Source organism: Gadus morhua, chromosome 13, assembly GCF_902167405.1.
Source record: "Gadus morhua chromosome 13, gadMor3.0, whole genome shotgun sequence".
In the NCBI taxonomy this organism is placed as follows: domain Eukaryota; kingdom Metazoa; phylum Chordata; class Actinopteri; order Gadiformes; family Gadidae; genus Gadus; species Gadus morhua.
In genome coordinates, this window is record NC_044060.1 from 6464816 (window position 1) to 6483128 (window position 18313).

Consider the following 18313-nt stretch of genomic DNA (forward strand, 5'->3'; position numbering starts at 1 on the left):
TTATTGTAAACATACCGCTGGTCTTTGAGCACCGCAAGAAAAAACTCAATTAAGGCATGAAAAACACGTCCTCAACTGTCTGAGCAGATAGACACTGGTGTGCTTCACTTCACAAGCTTGTATTGGTAGATATATACGAGTGTCTCTACCTGCAATGGAGTAACGTTATGTTACCGGTTGTAACATACATGTGGATACCTGGGTTGGAAGCCTTGTATATTAATCGGCCACGGGTAAATCACATATTTAACATCATGTCACCTATTGCATGGCCACTGTTGCCATGGTGACCCGGTGGCCATTTTGTCATGCAGGGGTACTGCTGACTTGCGATGGCCTGCGTCCAATTAGAGCCCTGGGTCACTTCGGGTCAAGTGACCCTGACCTTTGTAAACGCTTTAACCTTCACAAAGTTCTGCACACACATACACCCACACAAACACAAACACACACCCTCACACAGACACACACACACACAAACACACACACGCACACAAACACAAACCACACACCCTCACACACACACACACTACACACCACACACACACACACACACACACACACACACACACACACACACACACACACCCTACACACAGGACCCCGTCTCACTCCCTGACCGCGTCTGTGAGGCCCCGTTCGGTCGCCTCGCTGGCCTCCAGGCGGGACTTGCGCGCCTTCCTCTGCCCGCCGCCCTCCACCCAGGAGTTGTGGATGACGGCCCCCCCCGCTGGGCGCCGGGTCCACCTGCAGCAGCGACACCACCCTCTTCTTCACCCGCGTCTTCAGCGCGCGCCGCAGCTTCTGCCGGGTGAAGGCGTAGAGGCAGCGGGTGGAAGATGGTGGTCCCGTAGGCCATGGCCAGGAACAGAGGCGGATCCCACCAGGCCGTCGCTGGGGCCCAGGCACAGGATGAGCACGTTGACCACCGACAGCGGCGCCCAGCAGCCAGGAGGTGGAGATGATGATGAGGGACATCTTCAGCACCCGGCGCTGCCGCTCCCGCCGGTCCCGGTGGCGCCGCACCGCCCGCCGCAGGGCGATGATGGCGGAGACGGACGCCTGCACGCCCAGCGTGGAGGAGGCGGGCAGCGGCGCCGCCGGCCGGCCCGAGGGAGGGGGGGCGGCGGCGGCGGCGGCGGCGGCGGCGGCGGCGGCGGCGGCGGCGGCGGCCGGGCCGGGCGAGCCCGGGGGCGCCGGGGTGGAGGCGGTGGGCGTGGTGGCGGCCGTGGTGATGGCGGTCACGGTGGTGCCGCTGTCGGACACCACGAGGGGCACGGAGGAGATGGGCGGGGGGGAGGTGGGCGTGGGCACGGGGGACGGCAGCAGGGGGGCCTGGCTCTGGCTCTGGACGGGGCCCGAGGACAGCGTGGCCGTGGCCAGGGCCAGGTCCTTGCGCTGGCGCCTCCTCCGCAGGATCCGGCAGCCCGAGTCCGAGGACCGGGTGGCCCGGGTGGCCCTCATCATGTGGGAGCCGATGCGGATGTTCAGGGCCTGCAGGATGCGGGAGTAGGTGAAGAGCATGACCGCCACGGACACGAAGAAGCACGGCACCTGCAGCAGCAGGTGGTAGTACATGGACAGGCCCGTGTAGTAGCCCTGGCCCCCCACGCACAGAAGGGTCCGGTTCTGCCAGGCCGGGGACAAGTGGTGGGGCGGTGAGGGGGTGGAGGAGGAGGGGAAGGAGGAGGAGGAGGAGGAGGAGGAGGAGGAGGGAGATGGGGAGCCGGAGGGGGAGGAGGAGGAGGAGGAGGAGGTGGACGAGAGGAGGACGGGGATCAGTCCGGTGGTGAGATCAACGTAGGGGTTCTGCTGCACGGCGTCGCCGTCCTCCGCGCTCGAGAAGAAGTCCCCCTCGAGGAAGGGCAGGAAGAAGACGGCGAGGGACACGGCCCACACGCAGGCCAGCAGCACGAAGGCGCGCCGCGGCGTCAGCAGCCGGCTCGCCGGCCGCACCGAGATGTCGTAGCGGTCCAGGCTGATGACCAGCACGTTGACGGCCGTGGCCACGCTGGTGAAGGTCACGCAGGCCTCGTGGAAGCAGCACAGCGTGGCCAGGCTGCCCACGCTGCCGCCGCCGTCGGCCGGCAGCAGGATGACGGCCACGGTCAGCGGCAGACACAGCAGGCACACCAGGATGTCCAGCACGTGGAGGTTGACCGTGACCAGGTTGGAGACGGAGTCCACCAGGTTGGACTGGGCGCAGTACAGCACCAGCACCGTCAGGTTGCTGCTGAAGCCCAGCACCAGCTCCAGCAGGAGCACGGCCGTCAGGGACACCTGGAACCCCAGGGGGTAGGGGCTGCTCCAGCCCTCCCCCGGCCCCGGGCCCCCGTCGGGCGGGCCCGCCAGCTGCCCGTCGCTGGTCTCCAGGAGGTCGCTGTAGCCTTCGGTCTCCATCGAGCTGCGTCCGCTGCCTCACACATCGGGACACCGGCCCTGGGCCCGGGCCATGGAGACGCAGCGGGGGGGCGGGGGGGGAGAGAGAGAAGTCCTGAGGTTCTGGAGACACAGAGAGAGAGCGGGTCAGACGACAGCATGGACACACGGGACGATTGTGGGGGATTTTTAATAAGAACTACAGGGTTAAGGATCATGCCGACTCTTGACAGCAAAACATGAATCAACAGAACCACACATGTGATGCAATACCCTTGTCGTTTTTGTTTCAAACCAAACAGAGAAACTGGAAGGAAGTTCCACACATGCACATCTGTTTCACTTCACAATCAGTGGGGATTTGAGGAGCAGGGAGGTCTAGAGGTGAGAGGGTCTCGGTCAGGGTAGCGGCCAGAGGGGCCAGAGGAGCATTGCTCTCCAGAGGCAGGACTTCAGCAGTCCGACTGTGTTATCGCTGTGAGGTATTGTAGAGATGAGATCTAATTTGAGTGGATGAAGCTTTTCTGTGTCCAGACAAGATGATATAGCTTGGGTTTGTGAGTGGATGCGTGTGAGAGTGTGAGTGGATGTTCGGTGTGCTTGAGTGTATGGTTCTATGTGCGTGCATGTGCGTTTGCGTCTGTGTGCTTGTGAGTGTGTGCGTGTCTGTGTGTGAGAGAGTCTTTTAGTGCCCGGTGAAGTCGACAATCAAACAGTGCAGCGAGAATGGTGAATTATTAAATGATTTTATGATCGTGTTTTCTCACTCTCAACAGAATGTGAGCCGTGAACTGATTCGAATACGCTGGAGTTGGGAGATATTTTTAGATGGTAAATGAGAGCATGTGGAGCTATAGTAGCAGAGAGAGGAGTCTCACGATCCAACAAGGGTGAGAGGAAGGAGATGGGAATCCTAGAGCATTTGATCGCATCCAGGCTAAACGGGTTAGAACGAGTTAGAACGAGTAAGAAAGGGTTTGAACGGGTTAGTACGAGTTAGAAGGGGTTAGAACTAATTTGAACAATTTAAAACAGGTTAGAACAGGTTAGAACAAGTTAGAACGAGTAAGAACAGGTTAGAACGGGTTCCAACGCGTTAGAACAGGTTAGATGGTTAGAACAAGTAAGAAGGGGATAGAACGGGTTAATACAGGTTAAGACGAGTTAGAACAGGTTGGAAGGTTAGAACGGGTTACCACGAGTAAGAAAAGGTTAGAACGGGTTGGAACAGGTTAGATGTTTCTGCTTCTGCCACTAAAGCCCTGGGGTTAGACAGTGTGACATTTTATTCAGTCCTATCTACCGTTGGATTCCAGGCTCTCCTGCAAGGGGATAAAATGGGCCAAGTATTGATCCCTGTGGGCCACCACAAGGCAAAAGGTGGACTCACAAACCCACAGTTGGGTTTATTCTGCATTAGTTCTGTTGGATACCTCCGCCTGAAAGGTCGCTTGAGAGACGGATATGGATTTACAGGAGTTCAGGGGGAGATCCAATCAAAGCGTGGAAAATAAATGGCTGAGGTCCAGAAGCTCCACCACACCATCAGTGGTATCCCAGTGCTAACTGGAGCTAGACCAGTAGCTCTACACTGTCTCCAAGTTCTAACTGGAGCTAGACCAGTAGCTCTACACTGTCTCCCAGTCCTAACTGGAGCTAGACCAGTAGCTCTACACTGTCTCCCAGTCCTAGCTGGAGCTAGACCAGTAGCTCCGCACTGTCTCCCAGTCCTTACTGGAGCTGAACTATTAGCTCTGCACTGTCTCCCAGTCCTTACTGGAGCTGGACCAGTAGCTCTGCACTGTCTCCCAGTCCTTACTGGAGCAGTAGTTGAGCAGGGGGAGGTTGGACAGAGATGGGCTTTACCAGTTACCCATGTGAATATGGACCAGTTCGTCTTAAAGGGCCGGTTTTATCATTGAGGGCCGAGAACGAGCAGAGAAGGCCAGTGTTTTTTTTGAAGTGCCTAATGAAGTTAAAATTGAGGTGAGATTGTTGAGATCCTCAGCAGAGGGTTAACTGCTGGGGCGGTTGGAAGCTTCTGAAGTGAGAGAAAGGATGTGAAGAGGTCAGTGGTGGTTATTATTACTCCGCTCTGCAGCGACTTATCAGGATGAAATAAGTGGAGCTTCAGGAGATGCTTTAAAACCGAGAGCGATTAAAAGATCTCCGAGCTTCAATCGTCACCAATTAGCTTTGAGTAGAAGGTCGGCCGTTTGAACTGACGGTCTCTTGATGAACTGTGAGGCCATTGTTCTTGAACTTCCTTTATATTCCCCCGAAGGACAAAGGCAGAGGTCAAACTGTGACCTCACCAGCTCCCTGTCCTGAGAGGTTGTCACAGAGAGCCACAGCTGACCCGTGGCTCTCCAAAACATCTTTCCCTCTGAGAGTAAAGTGGCCTTCTTAGCTTTCAAAAGTAAGAAAATGGTAAATGGTGGCAAATCTCGTGAGTGTGAGTCTGTGTCTGTGAGCGTGTGTGTGTGTGTGTGTGTGTGTGTGTGTGTGAGAGCGTGTGTGTTTGAGAGAGTGAGTGAGTGTGTTCGAGTGTGTGTGTGTGTGTGTGTGTGTGTGTGTGTGTGTGTGTGTGTGTGTGTGTGTGTGTGTGTGTGTGTGTGTGTGTGTGTGTGTGTGTGATTAAGTGCTTCTTTCACCATAAGTGCAGTTCCATCACTGGATAAGAAAATCATTTTTGTACAAAAGAACCAGCTGTCATAACTCACTGGAACAACAACAGGGAGCCTATTTCTACCTCTCTCAGGCTGGTTGCTCCCAGATGAAGACTTATTTTCCTTTAAGTGTTAAGGCCTACGCAGGCTGCTGTTAAGCAATCATCGTTTTACAAAACACACAATGGAAATAATTACATAATCATACGTAATCAAGCAATTTAGATCTGTGTGTGTGTGTGTGTGTGTGAGTTGGTGTGAGTCTGTGTGTGTGAGTTGGTTAGTGTGTGTGTGTGAGTTTGTGTGTGTGTGTTGTTGTGTGAGTGTGAGTTTACCTAGCAGACAGTGTGAACCAGGAGGACCGACAGAATCTAACCGCCCACCGGGGACTACAAAAGCTGAGCGGCTCTACCGGGCCAAGGAACTGAAGGCTTTACATTTACAATTAGGGCATTTAGCAGAAGCTTTTATCCAAGGCGACTTACATCGGTTAATACACACATTGACACGCCGACGGCAGAGTCAACCATGCGAGGCGACAGCCAGCTCGTCTAGAGAGCATCAAGTTACCGGTTGACAACAAGTGGTCCAAACACAGAGCACACACCGAGACCTGAGTCTGATGCCAGGGCCACAGATCCTCCCCCCTCGCGTCCTGAGACCAGCCCTCATCTCCGTCCTCGCTATGCCAACACAATTCAAGTCTCCACAAGGCAACGGGCAAACCGCTTCTCGCTTCAAAACAGAACATGGGGGAAGCGACTGTCACCAGCTTGTACCGGCGCGGAGGGGGAAGCCGGGGGGGAGAGGCTGTGGGGGAGAGAGCTTTGGGGGAGAGAGATGCCGTGTGCTGCATGTCAACACGGTGTGGCAGCAGCTAACGGTGTCTTCAGAGGTAATGAAGAGAAATGGGTCGATGATCCAGAGACAGCGTAAACAACACGGTTAGACAGGGCCGCTCATCCCGCCCCCTCTCCCACCTCCCTCCCTCTCTCTCCCTCCTCCCTCTCCCTCCACCCTCTCTCTCTCCCTCTTCCCTCTCCCTCCTCCTCCCTCCCTCCCTCCCTCTCCCTCCTCTCTCTCCTCCTCCCTCTCCCTCCTCCCTCCCTCCCTCTCCCTCCTCTCTCTCCCTCCTCCCTCCTCCCTCCCTCTCTCTCCCTCCTCCCTCTCCCTCCACCCTCTCCCTCCCTTTTCCCTCCTCACTCCCCCCCTACAGCTGGTCTTCGGATCTGATTGATTTGATATTTGAAGGCCTTTCTTTGGTTTCTGTGGGCGGTCTGTGAAGGGTGGGGTCTGAGGGGGTCTGTGGCGGTCTGTGGGGGGGAGGGGGGGGGGGGGGGGGAACAGCCTTGTTGAGTCCTTGTTATTGGAGATAAGAACATCGGTTCCATCGCCAGGATAACCTAAGGAAACACTTTTTAAATTATTAAATTTAATTTTCTACCGTTTTGATCTCTTGGTCACAAAACTGGGCAACACTTAGAGAGACTGAGAGAATCTCTCTCTCTGCTCTCTCCTAATCCACTAATGGTCTCTGTATGCTAGGGCTAGGGTTATGCATAATGTGTATGTATCGATCTGCAAATCCAACAGGCCCGAAGGCAAGGGACAGACACACACTAACACACACACACACACACACACACGCATACACACACACATAGACTGCCTAACCCAGGGGACCCCAACCTTGGGGTCCCCTGATATGTGTTTGGGGTCAAAGGAGATGGTTGACATAAGCTTCAGATGTCTGATTATGCAATTTTATCAAAGCTGTATTTGTTGTACAGCTCTCTCGGACGTCCTGCAATACGACCTGGTGACTCTTGGCCACGAGCTGACCCCAACTGATCACTGAGTGAGTAGCAGGGCGATGACATCCTCATCACAGACAGAAGCTGATTGGGTGGAACCACTTTGAGTGGCAGCAGATACACAAAGTTAACATTGGGGTTCAATATTTTCAGAGCTAGCAACGGGCCCCTAGCCCCACGCCTCACCACAGGGGGGGCCCTGCCCCTCTCCACATGGGGCCTCTACACCTCTCCCTAGGGGGGGCCCTACACATCTCTACAGGGGGGGGGGGGGGGGCTACAACTCTCTACAGGGGTCCCTACACCTCTCCCTAGGGGGGGGCCTACACCTCTCCCTAGGGGGGGCCCTACACCTCTCCAGAGGGGGCCCCTACACATCTCCACAGGGGGGGCCCTACATCTCCAAAGGGGGGCCCCTACACCTCTCCACAGGTGGGCCCTACACCTCTCCACAGGGGGGCCCCTACACCTCTCTACAGGGGGGCCCCTACACCTCTCTACAGGGGCCCCTACACCTCTCCAGAGGGGCCCCTACACCTCACCACTGGCCCCATAGCCTGTCAGAGATTGTTACCGCAGTTGCTAGTTGTGATTCAGAACTATTATTATTGTGTTTTAAAACCCTTTTTTAACTCCCCTATTCATCAACGAAACGGATAGTTGAACATAATAATTGATTGCCTATAGACAAGGATAATTGAAGGATAATTAAATATCGCCCCCTGTGGCACACAAGGGCAACTTTCAGCGTTAAATCGCCGCAGGGGGAAGGGAATGATCCGATTAAATTTGGCGCGACGCCAGGCTGTCATGGGACACGCTCAGTGCCTCGGTGAACTCCACCTCGTTCAGGGAGAGCTTCTCCCAGCGTCTGAGGCGGAGCAGCACTGGGAGAGACGCCGGCCGGTGAGTCATGTGGTGACGCTCTCCGCAGACTTCCACCTTCACCGTGCCGTTAATTAGGAGGTGTTGTTTGCAACACGGTGCGGCAGCCGCGCTAATATGCATGCAGGCGCTGTCTTAAGACTGCATGAGCCCAGAGCCGCTGACGGCTGAGTAGAGTCTTATCTGAGGAGCCCAGGAGAGGGGGTGGAACAGAGCTCCATCACTGGAGAGGAACAGAGCTCCATCACCACTGGAGAGGAACAGAGCTCCATCACCACTGGAGAGGAACAGAGCTCCATCACTGGAGAGGAACAGAGCTCCATATCTGGAGAGGAACATAGCTCCATCACTGGAGAGGAACAGAGGTCCATCACTGGAGAGGAACATAGCTCCATCACCACTGGAGAGGAACAGAGCTCCATCACTGGAGAGGAACAGAGCTCCATCACTGGAGAGGAACAGAGCTCAATCACTGGAGAGGAACTGAGCTCCATCACCAGTGAGGCTCTCAGCGGTCAGCTGGACCCGACCCCGGGTCCCACTGCTCAGGAGGAAGAAGAACTTCCATGCGATGATCAGAGGCCACACACAGCATGGCTGAGTGTGAGTCCCAGTCATGTTCCAATCCTCATGTGTGTTTGTGTGTGTGTGTGTGTGTGTGTGTGTGTGTGTGTGTGTGTGTGTGTGTGTGTGAGAGAGTATTTTGTACAACACTCGCTGGTAGCAAGGTGACACTGCGGCAGCCCCAGTTTTGACAGCTTCTTGATTGACAGCATAGACAAGCGAAAGGAACACAGACAGCAGGTGGTCCACTCAGAATACCTCTGTATATTTATACCTCCCTCCAACCCTCCAACCCCAACCCTCAACCCAAACTCAACCGGTGACCAGGGGCCGGTCTCTACTTGGGGCCCGCTCTCTCCCAGGGCCCGCTCTCTCCCAGGGGCCCGGGTTCTGACCCGGTCTCTCCCAAGGTCTCTCCCAGGGCCCTGGTCCCTCCCTGGGGCCCGGTCATTCCCACCGGGTCGTTGACCGAGCTGACAACGCTAACAGTGAATGAGGAGGAAGTGAGCAATTCAGAAATAAACAGAACAGGAAGAGGGAAGGACAGAGAAGAGGAGGAGGAGGAGGAGGAGGAGGAGTGGGAGGAGGAGGAGGAGGAGGAGGAGGAGGAGGAGTGGGAGAAGGAGGAGGAGGAGGAGGAGGAGGAGGAGGAGGAGGAGGAGGAGGAGTGGGAGGAGGCGGAGGGCCAAGTGCAGCGAATGCATCCTGCTGACTCAGGGCTCTCCCGGTCTGGTCCTAATATCCGCAGTGAGGGGATCGATCCGGGATTAATTGCTCAACTCCATCCATCCAGCGGCGCTGGAGCAGACAGCACAGCCTGTCAGCGGTGGGGAGAGAGAGCGGCAGGGAGAGAGAGCAGCATGTCCGGGGAGAGTGGCGGTGGTGGTGGTGGTGGTGGGGGTGGGGGTGGGGGTGGTGCTGGTGGTGCTGGTTGTAGTGGTGGTGGCGGTGGTGGGGGTGCTCATGGGGGGGGGGGGGGGAACGGCTTAGCTCAAGAGGTAGTGGGTAGTGGGTTGAGTGTCGAGGTGTCCCTGAGCAAGGCACCTCACCCTAACTGCTCCCGACCGGCTGGCTGTCGCCTGCGGGTTTGACACCGCCGTCGGTGTGTGAACGTGTGTGTGAACGGTTGGATGCTGCTCTGGGTGAAGGCGTCTGCTAAACACCCTGAGTGTAGACAATGGTCAGGGACTGAGAGGAGGCAGAATGTAGACAATGGTCAGGGACTGAGAGGAGGCTGAATGTAGCACAGAACAGTCTGTCTTTTCCTGCGAGGCTGCTGGTCAGAGCCCACAGTCTCACGCTCACTGGGTCAGAGCCCACAGCCTCACCAAGGGTTGGGTGATTAGTCGAATTTCGATCTCGATTTCGAGAAAAAAAAAAAAACTAACCCTTTTTTTGTATGTTTTAATTTTTTTATGTTTTATAGAAAGTGCAGCTGGATACACATCTGTACATTATTTTAGATTTCAACATTTTCTTTTTGACCATTTTGTGTATTGAGACATGCTGAATAAATACATCCTGTTTTCAAACTCAATAATAATCGTTTGAATAATCGTGATTTCAATATTGACCAAAATAATCGTGATTATGATTTTTTTCCATAATCGAGCCGCCCTTACTGGGTCAGAGCCCACAGCCTCACTTTCACTGGGTCAGAGCACATAGCCTCATGTTCGTGGGTCAGAGCCCACAGCCTCAGAGCACATAGCCTCAAGTTCGTGAGGCAGAGCCCACAGCCTCACGTTTGCTGGGTCAGAACCCACAGCCTCATGCTCGATGGCCTGACGCCCGTTGTACCAGGCGCTGGTTAGAGTGCCATGAGGCAGCCTGGTGCCATCGTCCCGGCGGAGAGCAGAGACACAAAGGAGCCAAAGTCCCGATGAACGCATCGACAGGCCTCCAACCGACCGATCAATAAGACCATTATGGCCCTGGTCCGTCCTACAGGCAATGTATGGACCCGGTCCCCTAAAGGGTCCCGGCCCCCTTATAGGGTTCCGGCCCCCAGAGGTCCTGGTCTGGTGGAGAGGGATCACCACAGGTCTTAAGTAATCTCCTTGTTCCTCTATTTGCTGCTTAGGACCTCTCTCTAGGACCTCTCTCCAGGACCTGCATCCTCCCACCATCAGCCTCCCTCCAGGGGCCTTCAGGTTCTCACCATCAGCCTCCCTCCAGGGGCCTGCAGCCTCCCACCACTAGCCCATCTCCAGGAGCAGCAGCCTTCACACCATTGCTGTGATCTCCTCTCCTCTCACACAACCAATCAACCGTCGGACCGCATAGAGCGGGATGTGGAGTCAGGAACAATCAGAGTGATGGTTCATTCTGATTGCTGGGGGACGATTGGCAGGACTTAAACATCATTGATTGCGTTGCTTTTGTTTCGGTATAATTAGGGTGCCATGTACTCGATGACACCAACAGCCCGGAGATGCGTGATGGCCCTACTCAGAGCTCTTTAGAGTGCAGCGATGTGTGATGGCTGTGCTCTGATATCCTCAGACAGAGTGGAGCGACGTGTGATGAGCTCATACACCAGCCTGGGTTCACTGGTCCTCTCCTCTCAGCGGCATCAGAGGCTCCCGGAACCAACGGCCAGGTCAGACCAACGCTCGGCTCAATTAGCTGACCTGGGACCTGTGCTAACTAACACTAACCCGGGGTTTTCCATCCGGAATACCAGGGACAGCTCTCCTGGTTCAGCATGCACGGACAGCAATATCTCAGACAGATGAAGAGCGGGGTCTGATGAAGGCAGTCTGTCTGAACGGTCAGAGGTCTAAATCCTCGGTGTGTTGAGATGAGAAGACAGGCACAGCCGTGTCCTGGAGGAACGGACATTCATGTCCATGAGCTTCTTGAGTTTATTACCATTAGATGATGACGCTGAATGTACTCAAATACGTTCAGCCTCTACCACCGGGGTCGCGCTGGCACAGTGGTTAGCACTGCTGCCTCACAGCAACAACGTCCCCGGTTCAAACCCGGTGGGGGTCGGTCTTACTATCTCCCCGTGTGGAGCCTGTCTCTCTCTCCCCGTGTGGAGCCTGTCTCTCTCTCCCCGTGTGGAGCCTGTCTCTCTCTCCCCGTGTGGAGCCTGTCTCTCTCTCTCTCCCCGTGTGGAGCCTGTTTCTCTCTCCCCGTGTGGAGTCTATCTCTCTCTCTCCCCGTGTGGAGCCTGTCTCTCTCTCTCTCCCCGTGTGGAGCCTGTCTCTCTCTCCCCGTGTGGAGCCTGTCACTTTCTCCCCGTGTGGAGCCTGTCTCTCTCTCTCTCCCCGTGTGGAGTCTATCTCTCTCTCTCCCCGTGTGGAGTCTGTCTCTCCCCGTGTGGAGTCTGTCTGGCTCTCTCCCCATGTCCATTTTTTATTATTATATATGCAGAGATCATTCTGTGTTGAGTACGCAATGACTAATAAAGAGATGAACCGTCTTAATGTAACGCCAAACAGAACATTCATAAGAAGACATTCGATTGTATAACTATAATATAGAAGAACACTGGGATTGAGCTGGGAGTCAATCTCTGGTTAAATGACCTTATGGAAGAAGGGACCTAGGATATGGCCCCCCCTAAACACACTCATGCTGCGGCCCCCCCACACACACACTCATGTCAGGGGCCCGACCAGACCACCATGGCTGCGGCTCCCCCTCACACACTCATGGCTGCCCCCCCAGACCAGCTTGGCTGTACCTAATAACTTAACAGTGAGGTTCAGATCCTGGTGGAGGAAAAGCGTTGTGCAAAACCCCAGTTGGAGGAGGTAGAGGAGGAAGAGGAGGTGGAGGTAGAGGAGGTGGAGGGGGTGGAGGAGGTGGAGGAGGAAGAGGAGGTGGAGGTAGAGGAGGTAGAGGAGGAAGAGGAGGTGGAGGTAGAGGAGGTGGAGGGGGTGGAGGAGGTGGAGGAGGAAGATGAGGTGGAGGTAGAGGAGGTGGAGGAGGTGGAGGAGGTAGAGGAGGTAGAGGAGGTAGAGGAGGTTGAGGGGGTGGAGGAGGTGGAGGAGGAAGAGGAGGTGGAGGTAGAGGAGGTGGAGGAGGTGGAGGAGGTAGAGGAGGTGGAGGGGGTGGAGGAGGTAGAGGAGGAAGAGGAGGTGGAGGAGGTGGAGGAGGTGGAGGTAGAGGAGGTGGAGGGGGTAGAGGAGGTGGAGGAGGTGGAGGAGGTGGAGGGGGTGGAGGAGAAAGAGGAGGTGGAGGGGGTGGAGGAGGTAGAGGAGGAAGAGGAGGTGGAGGTAGAGGAGGTGGAGGAGGTGGAGGTAGAGGAGGTGGAGGAGGTGGAGGTGGAGGGGGTAGAGGAGGTGGAGGAGGTGGAGGAGGTAGAGGAGGAAGAGGAGGAAGAGGAGGTGGAGGAGGTGGAGGAGGTGGAGGGGGTGGAGGAGGTGGAGGAGGTGGAGGAGGAAGAGGAGGTGGAGGAGGTGGAGGAGGTAGAGGAGGTAGAGGAGGAAGAGGAGGTGGAGGAGGTGGAGGTAGAGGAGGTGGAGGTGGAGGGGGTAGAGGAGGTGGAGGAGGTGGAGGGGGTGGAGGAGGTGGAGGGGGTAGAGGAGGTGGAGGAGGTGGAGGGGGTGGAGGAGGTGGAGGAGGTGGAGGAGGTGCAGTGTGAGAGCGTGAGGCGCTGGGTATAAAACGCTACGCCGTCTTTAGTGGAGCTCCTCCTCCTCGTGGAGGAGAGAGGAGCTATCTTCACCGTGGAAACAACATCAAAGGAGGATTCGCACACGTACACGCACACGCACACGCAGACACATACCTGCTCTGTATGAATGTGAATCTGTCCATGTATGTAGAGGCGTATCCATTCTGAATATATCTGAATATATTTGAAAGGTGGTGCCTTTGAGAATCACAGCGGGGGCTCTGAGCTAACAACAAACAAACAGGCCGACAATCACCTATACACACACACACACACACACACACACACACACACACACACACACACACAGACACAGACACAGACACACACACACACACACACACACACACACACACACACACACACACACACACACACACACACCTTGTGTCAAGGCAGAAGCAGTATCTAATCATGGTTTGGAATATTTTGTCATCTGCACGTGATAAGGATTTTGTAAAAACAATATTTAGATAAAGGATGAGATGTTGTAGGATTTGAACCGAGTAGGCTGTCAAGATGTGTCTTCAAGACAACAGAGGGCTGTGTTTCATCACAACCTGTTTGTTAGGAATTGGAGGTTTGGTGCAGTGATGCCATTAGCCTGAATGTTATCATAACATGACATAACATGTTATGCACATGACATATCTCTACACATCACACGTGATGTTATCATAACATATCTCATTGTGGTTTTATCGTAACATAACATACCTCTACAGCCACACATCAAACTGATGTTATCATAAAATGATTTATCTCATTGTGATGTTATCATAACATGAAATATCTCATTGTGATGTTATCAAAACATGACATACCTCTACAGATACACATCGCACTCTGATGTTATCATAACATGACATATCTCATTGTGATTTCATCATAACTTGACATACCTATACAGACACACATCACACTAATGGTATGATAACATGACATATCTCATTGTGATGTTATCATAACATGACATATTTCATTGTGATGTTATCATAACATTAAACATCTCATCTCACCGTGATGTTATCATACCATATTTCACTGAGCTGTTATCATAACATAACAACCCGTGATGTTATTATACCATGTCATATCTCTTTGTGATGTAATCATAACATAACTCATTTGTTCCATTAGATTCCCGCTCCGGTGAAGCTCCTCGTGCGAAGTTACAGGCTGCTGCAGTAGAGGGTAAACCCCCCATTCAGGGTGAATATATAATTTACAATATATAATATATGATAGCAAAGTAGTCTGAAGATAGCCTACACCAGCCGTATATAAAATATCAACCAAGTCTATTAAGTAAAGTACTCATAATGTACTGAAAACATGAATACGTTACAGCAGTTAAATTACATTACTGATTAATCCTCAGAATATCACTTCAACCGTACAGAGTTCCTCCTCAGCCTCATGGATCATAGTGGGTGCCCGCATGGGACCGGTCCACGTCCCAGGACCCGGGTCCAGAACCCGGTCTACTCCCGAGCACCTGGCTGGGGCTCATATCATTTGTTAAGAAGCTAACAATAATATACCCCCAGCAAACGAAGCCGACGATAGAAAGAGAGATAAGAGGGATACGGCGTAAAACCAACTTAAACCAGAGTGTTTAGTGGAGTGATTAAAGTCTACGTCCGGGACCAGACGGTTTCTCTCCGGTCAGTCCGCCTCACGGACCCCGCGGCCGGACGGGGAGGGTTGGCGTCCCGCTGGGCCGCTGGACCATCGACGCTACAATGTGGTAATTTAACCGCCACCTTCAATCCGGTCGAGCCCGCAGTGACTGACTGATCCCCGGGGGGGACGTGATGGACCGATTGCCCACTATCGATCCTCTATATCGATCTCTGACGTAAGGTTCCATCAGATGAACACTGATGCTGATTGGTCAGTTTGCCACTGGTTTACCATGAAGAAAAACACCTTATTAATGTTGAGTTGTATCATGATGAAGTGGTAAGGGGGGTGAAGTGATGAACTCACCGCTCGCAGACCGTTTGTTTCCCGCTACATTCCACCGCAGGGGTCTGCTCGCCGCGCGCTACTCGCTGCGCGTCCCACACGCCGTGCGTCCCTCGCGCCGAGGGTCACTCGCACTGCTTGCCAAGCGTCCCTCGCTCCGGGTGTCCTTTGCGCTGCTCGCCGCGCGTCCCTCCGCCGCGCTCCGGGACCTCCGCCCGTCCGCCAAGAACGTCACCAGAATCAGCCCGTTCCGTTTGATTTCAGACCTTTACACTGGCGGGAAAACTCCTTCTCCGTGACACACGCGCAGAGCTCCCTGTAGCCCACCTGCCGGTGATTTCCTCGCGCTACAGCAGCACCTGCTCTACTTCAGCTGCAGCTCCACACGAGGGGAGGCCGGCGGGCGCGCGCGTGTCGTGCACTGCAGCCTACGCTCGAGCGCAGGCGTTCCATCTCGCGACCAATACGGTGACTCTCTGCAGCGAGGGGAGGGGGGAGGGAAGGGTGGGAGGGAGGGGGGGAAGGGGAGGAGGAAGAGGGGGGGGAGAGGGAGGGGGGGAGGAGGGGAGGGGGAGGAGGAGGAGAGGGAGGAGAAGGGAGGGTAGGAGTAGGGAGGGGAGAGGGGAGAGGGGAGGAGGAGGGGGAGGAGGTGGAGGGAGGCAGAGATGAAGCGGGAACAGAAGCGTTTGAGGTTGAGGGGGGGGAGGGGTTGTAAGGGGTATAAGGGGGGGGGTAGTGAGGGGGAGGGCAGGCATGTGATGAGTAGCGCTACAAGGACAACCTGATATTTCTCAAGGGTGAACGCTAGCGTAGTAATCCAGCCCTGTCCCCAAATCCTCCACATCTCTCCTTCCTCTCTTCTGCTCTCACTGACACGAGCGTAGCATCACAGCCTCCGGAGGAACGCCGGAGAACCTCCTGGCACATGGAGACGGGCGGCAAGGTGAAGGAGATCCATCATCGCCTTAGCCTCCCCTGTACAGAGCGTGTCGACGCAGATATTGGTCTAGATTCAAACAATTAATCCCTCATTGAAAACTAAGAACCTATTATGAATCAGACCAAAGTGACAACCAAAATGATGAACTCCACTCCTCATAATCCATGCTTCATGTTCGGGTCGTTCTGGAACCACCTCAACATGTAAAGGCTACCACCTCGTACCTATAGCCATTAACGAGACACTAATTACCCGTGTGGGGTTAATGAGAGGGCAGATTGTAAACATAGATAGTAATTTCATCCTTCCTACGGTACGGGGGCAGACTCTATGCTGAGAGCTGCGGCCATGTTGGACTCTGGGAGAGGTGTTCCTCAGAGCGGCCATGTTGGACTCTACGGGGAGAGGTGTTCCTCAGAGCGGCCATGTTGGACTCTGGGAGAGGTGTTCCTCAGAGCGGCCATGTTGGACTCTACGGGGAGAGGGGTTCCTCAGAGCGGCCATGTTGGACTCTGGGAGAGGTGTTCCTCAGAGCGGCCATGTTGGACTCTACGGGGAGAGGGGTTCCTCAGAGCGGCCATGTTGGACTCTACGGGGAGAGGGGTTCCTCAGAGCGGCCACCTTTTGGACTCTACGGGGACAGGGGTTCCTCAGAGCGGCCATGTTGGACCCTTGTTATTTTCCAACTCGATGAAAGTCTTCCTCTGTGTCTCCTCTCCCAACCCTCACCTCAGAGACGCTCCGACCAGGAGGAGATACAGGGAGACAGGAGATAGGGGGGGAGCAGGAGGTGCAGGAGCAGGAGGAGGTGGGGAGCGAGGACAGAGAGGAGCAGGAGAAAGCGAGCGGGGGAGGGCAGGCAGAACGCTCATCCTCAGACTTGACTCCCCTGAACATCCACCGGTCACACTTGAAAGGTTTGGACCAATTCTCTGTTGGCTCGTTGGCCCTCCCCTCCTCCCCACCCCCCTGTCCCCCCTCCCCAGAGTAGGTGAGGCTGAACCGCCTCACACTGCGACAGTGAACCCCCCCATCACCACCTCAGTGAACCCCCTCCCCCCCATTACTACCTCGGTGAACCACTCCCCCCCAACCACAATCACCTCCCCAGCCTCGAGACCCCCCCATGTCTGAGGCTTAAACACACACAGAGTGCAGCGGCGAGAGGAGAGAGAGGAGGAGGAGGAGGAGGAGGAGGAGGAGAGAGGAAAGAGGAAGAGGAGAGAGAGGAGAGGAGAGGAGAGAGAGGAGGAGAGAGAGGAGAGAGAGGAGAGAGAGGAGGAGGCGGAGGAGAGAGGAAAGAGGAAGAGGAGAGAGGAGAGAGTGGAGAGAGAAGTGGAGAGAGAGGAGGAGAGAGAGGAGAGAGAAGAGCGAGAGGAGCAGAGAGAGGAGAGAGGAGAGAGGAGAGAGAGCGGAGAGTGGAGCAGAGAGAGGAGGAGGAGAGAGGCGAGAGGAGTGGGGTGAGAAGGAGGAGGAGGAGAGAGGAGAGAGATGAGAGGAGAGAAGAGAGAGAGGAGAGAGGAGAGAGGAGAGAGGAGAGAGGAGAAAGGTGAGTGGAGAGAAGAGAGAGAGGAGAGAGGAAAGGAGAGAGGAGAGAGGAGAGATGAGCTCTCTCCAGACTCCCCCATGCCATATGCTGCCGTCAGTCGGCCAAGGAGGTTTGACACATGCACTCAGGAGCAACGCAGCAGAGAGCTGATGACCGGACGGCGAGCAGATAGAGGCGGCGGGGTCTGTGTGTCACGCACACACCGAGGCAACCACACACGCTCACTCACTCAAACCGGCTTAGACACACTTACGCACACACACAACCACACACGCACACACCCAGGCAACCACACACGCTCACTCACCCAAACCGACGTAGACACATTTAAGCACACACTCACACCGAGGCAACCACACACGCTCACTCATGCACTGACATGCACACACACTCTCTCACTCACACACACACACACACACACACACACACACACACACACACACACAATAACTCACACGTCAAAGCACACACACACACACACACGTCACTGTGTCTTTTGTTTGCTATATATATCTTAAAGTGCTTACGGTTGCTAACCACACTCTTACACCATGTGACACCAGCCAGGGGCCAGGCCCTCTGCGTCGCCGCGGGAAACGAACGGAGTCCACTGGGTGAGCATGGTGGGCTGGTGGGGGCGTGGTCAGAGTGAGGGGCGTGGTCAGAGTGAAGGGCAGCCCACCCCCCCCATCTGCACCCCTAAACACCTGAACACTCAGAGAGAGAGAGAGAGAGAGAGAGAGAGAGAGAGAGAGAGAGAGAGAGAGAGAGAGAGAGAGAGAGAGAGAGAGAGAGAGAGAGGAGAGAGAGAGAGCGGAGAGGAGAGAGAGAGAGACATAATATTCTCCCCCCTACAGCTGTTTTATTGATGAAATGAAATGACTGGAAGAATGTTTCTATATTTAGAAT

General features: G+C 54.8%; 1 protein-coding gene and 1 pseudogene across 1 annotated transcript; one reads left to right on the forward strand and one right to left on the reverse strand.

The window, feature by feature from the left end:
• Nucleotides 1-521: 521 nt before the first annotated feature.
• Nucleotides 522-15346, reverse strand: LOC115557305 (G-protein coupled receptor 22). The gene is given in 6 exon segments (XM_075074223.1): nt 522-728; nt 730-825; nt 827-872; nt 874-951; nt 953-2502; nt 14937-15346. Coding segments are annotated over 5 exon segments (1788 nt in total). The 5' UTR covers nt 2401-2502; nt 14937-15346; the 3' UTR covers nt 522-608.
• Nucleotides 12172-17045, forward strand: LOC115557100 (glycine-rich cell wall structural protein-like; annotated as a pseudogene).
• Nucleotides 17046-18313: the final 1268 nt, after the last annotated feature.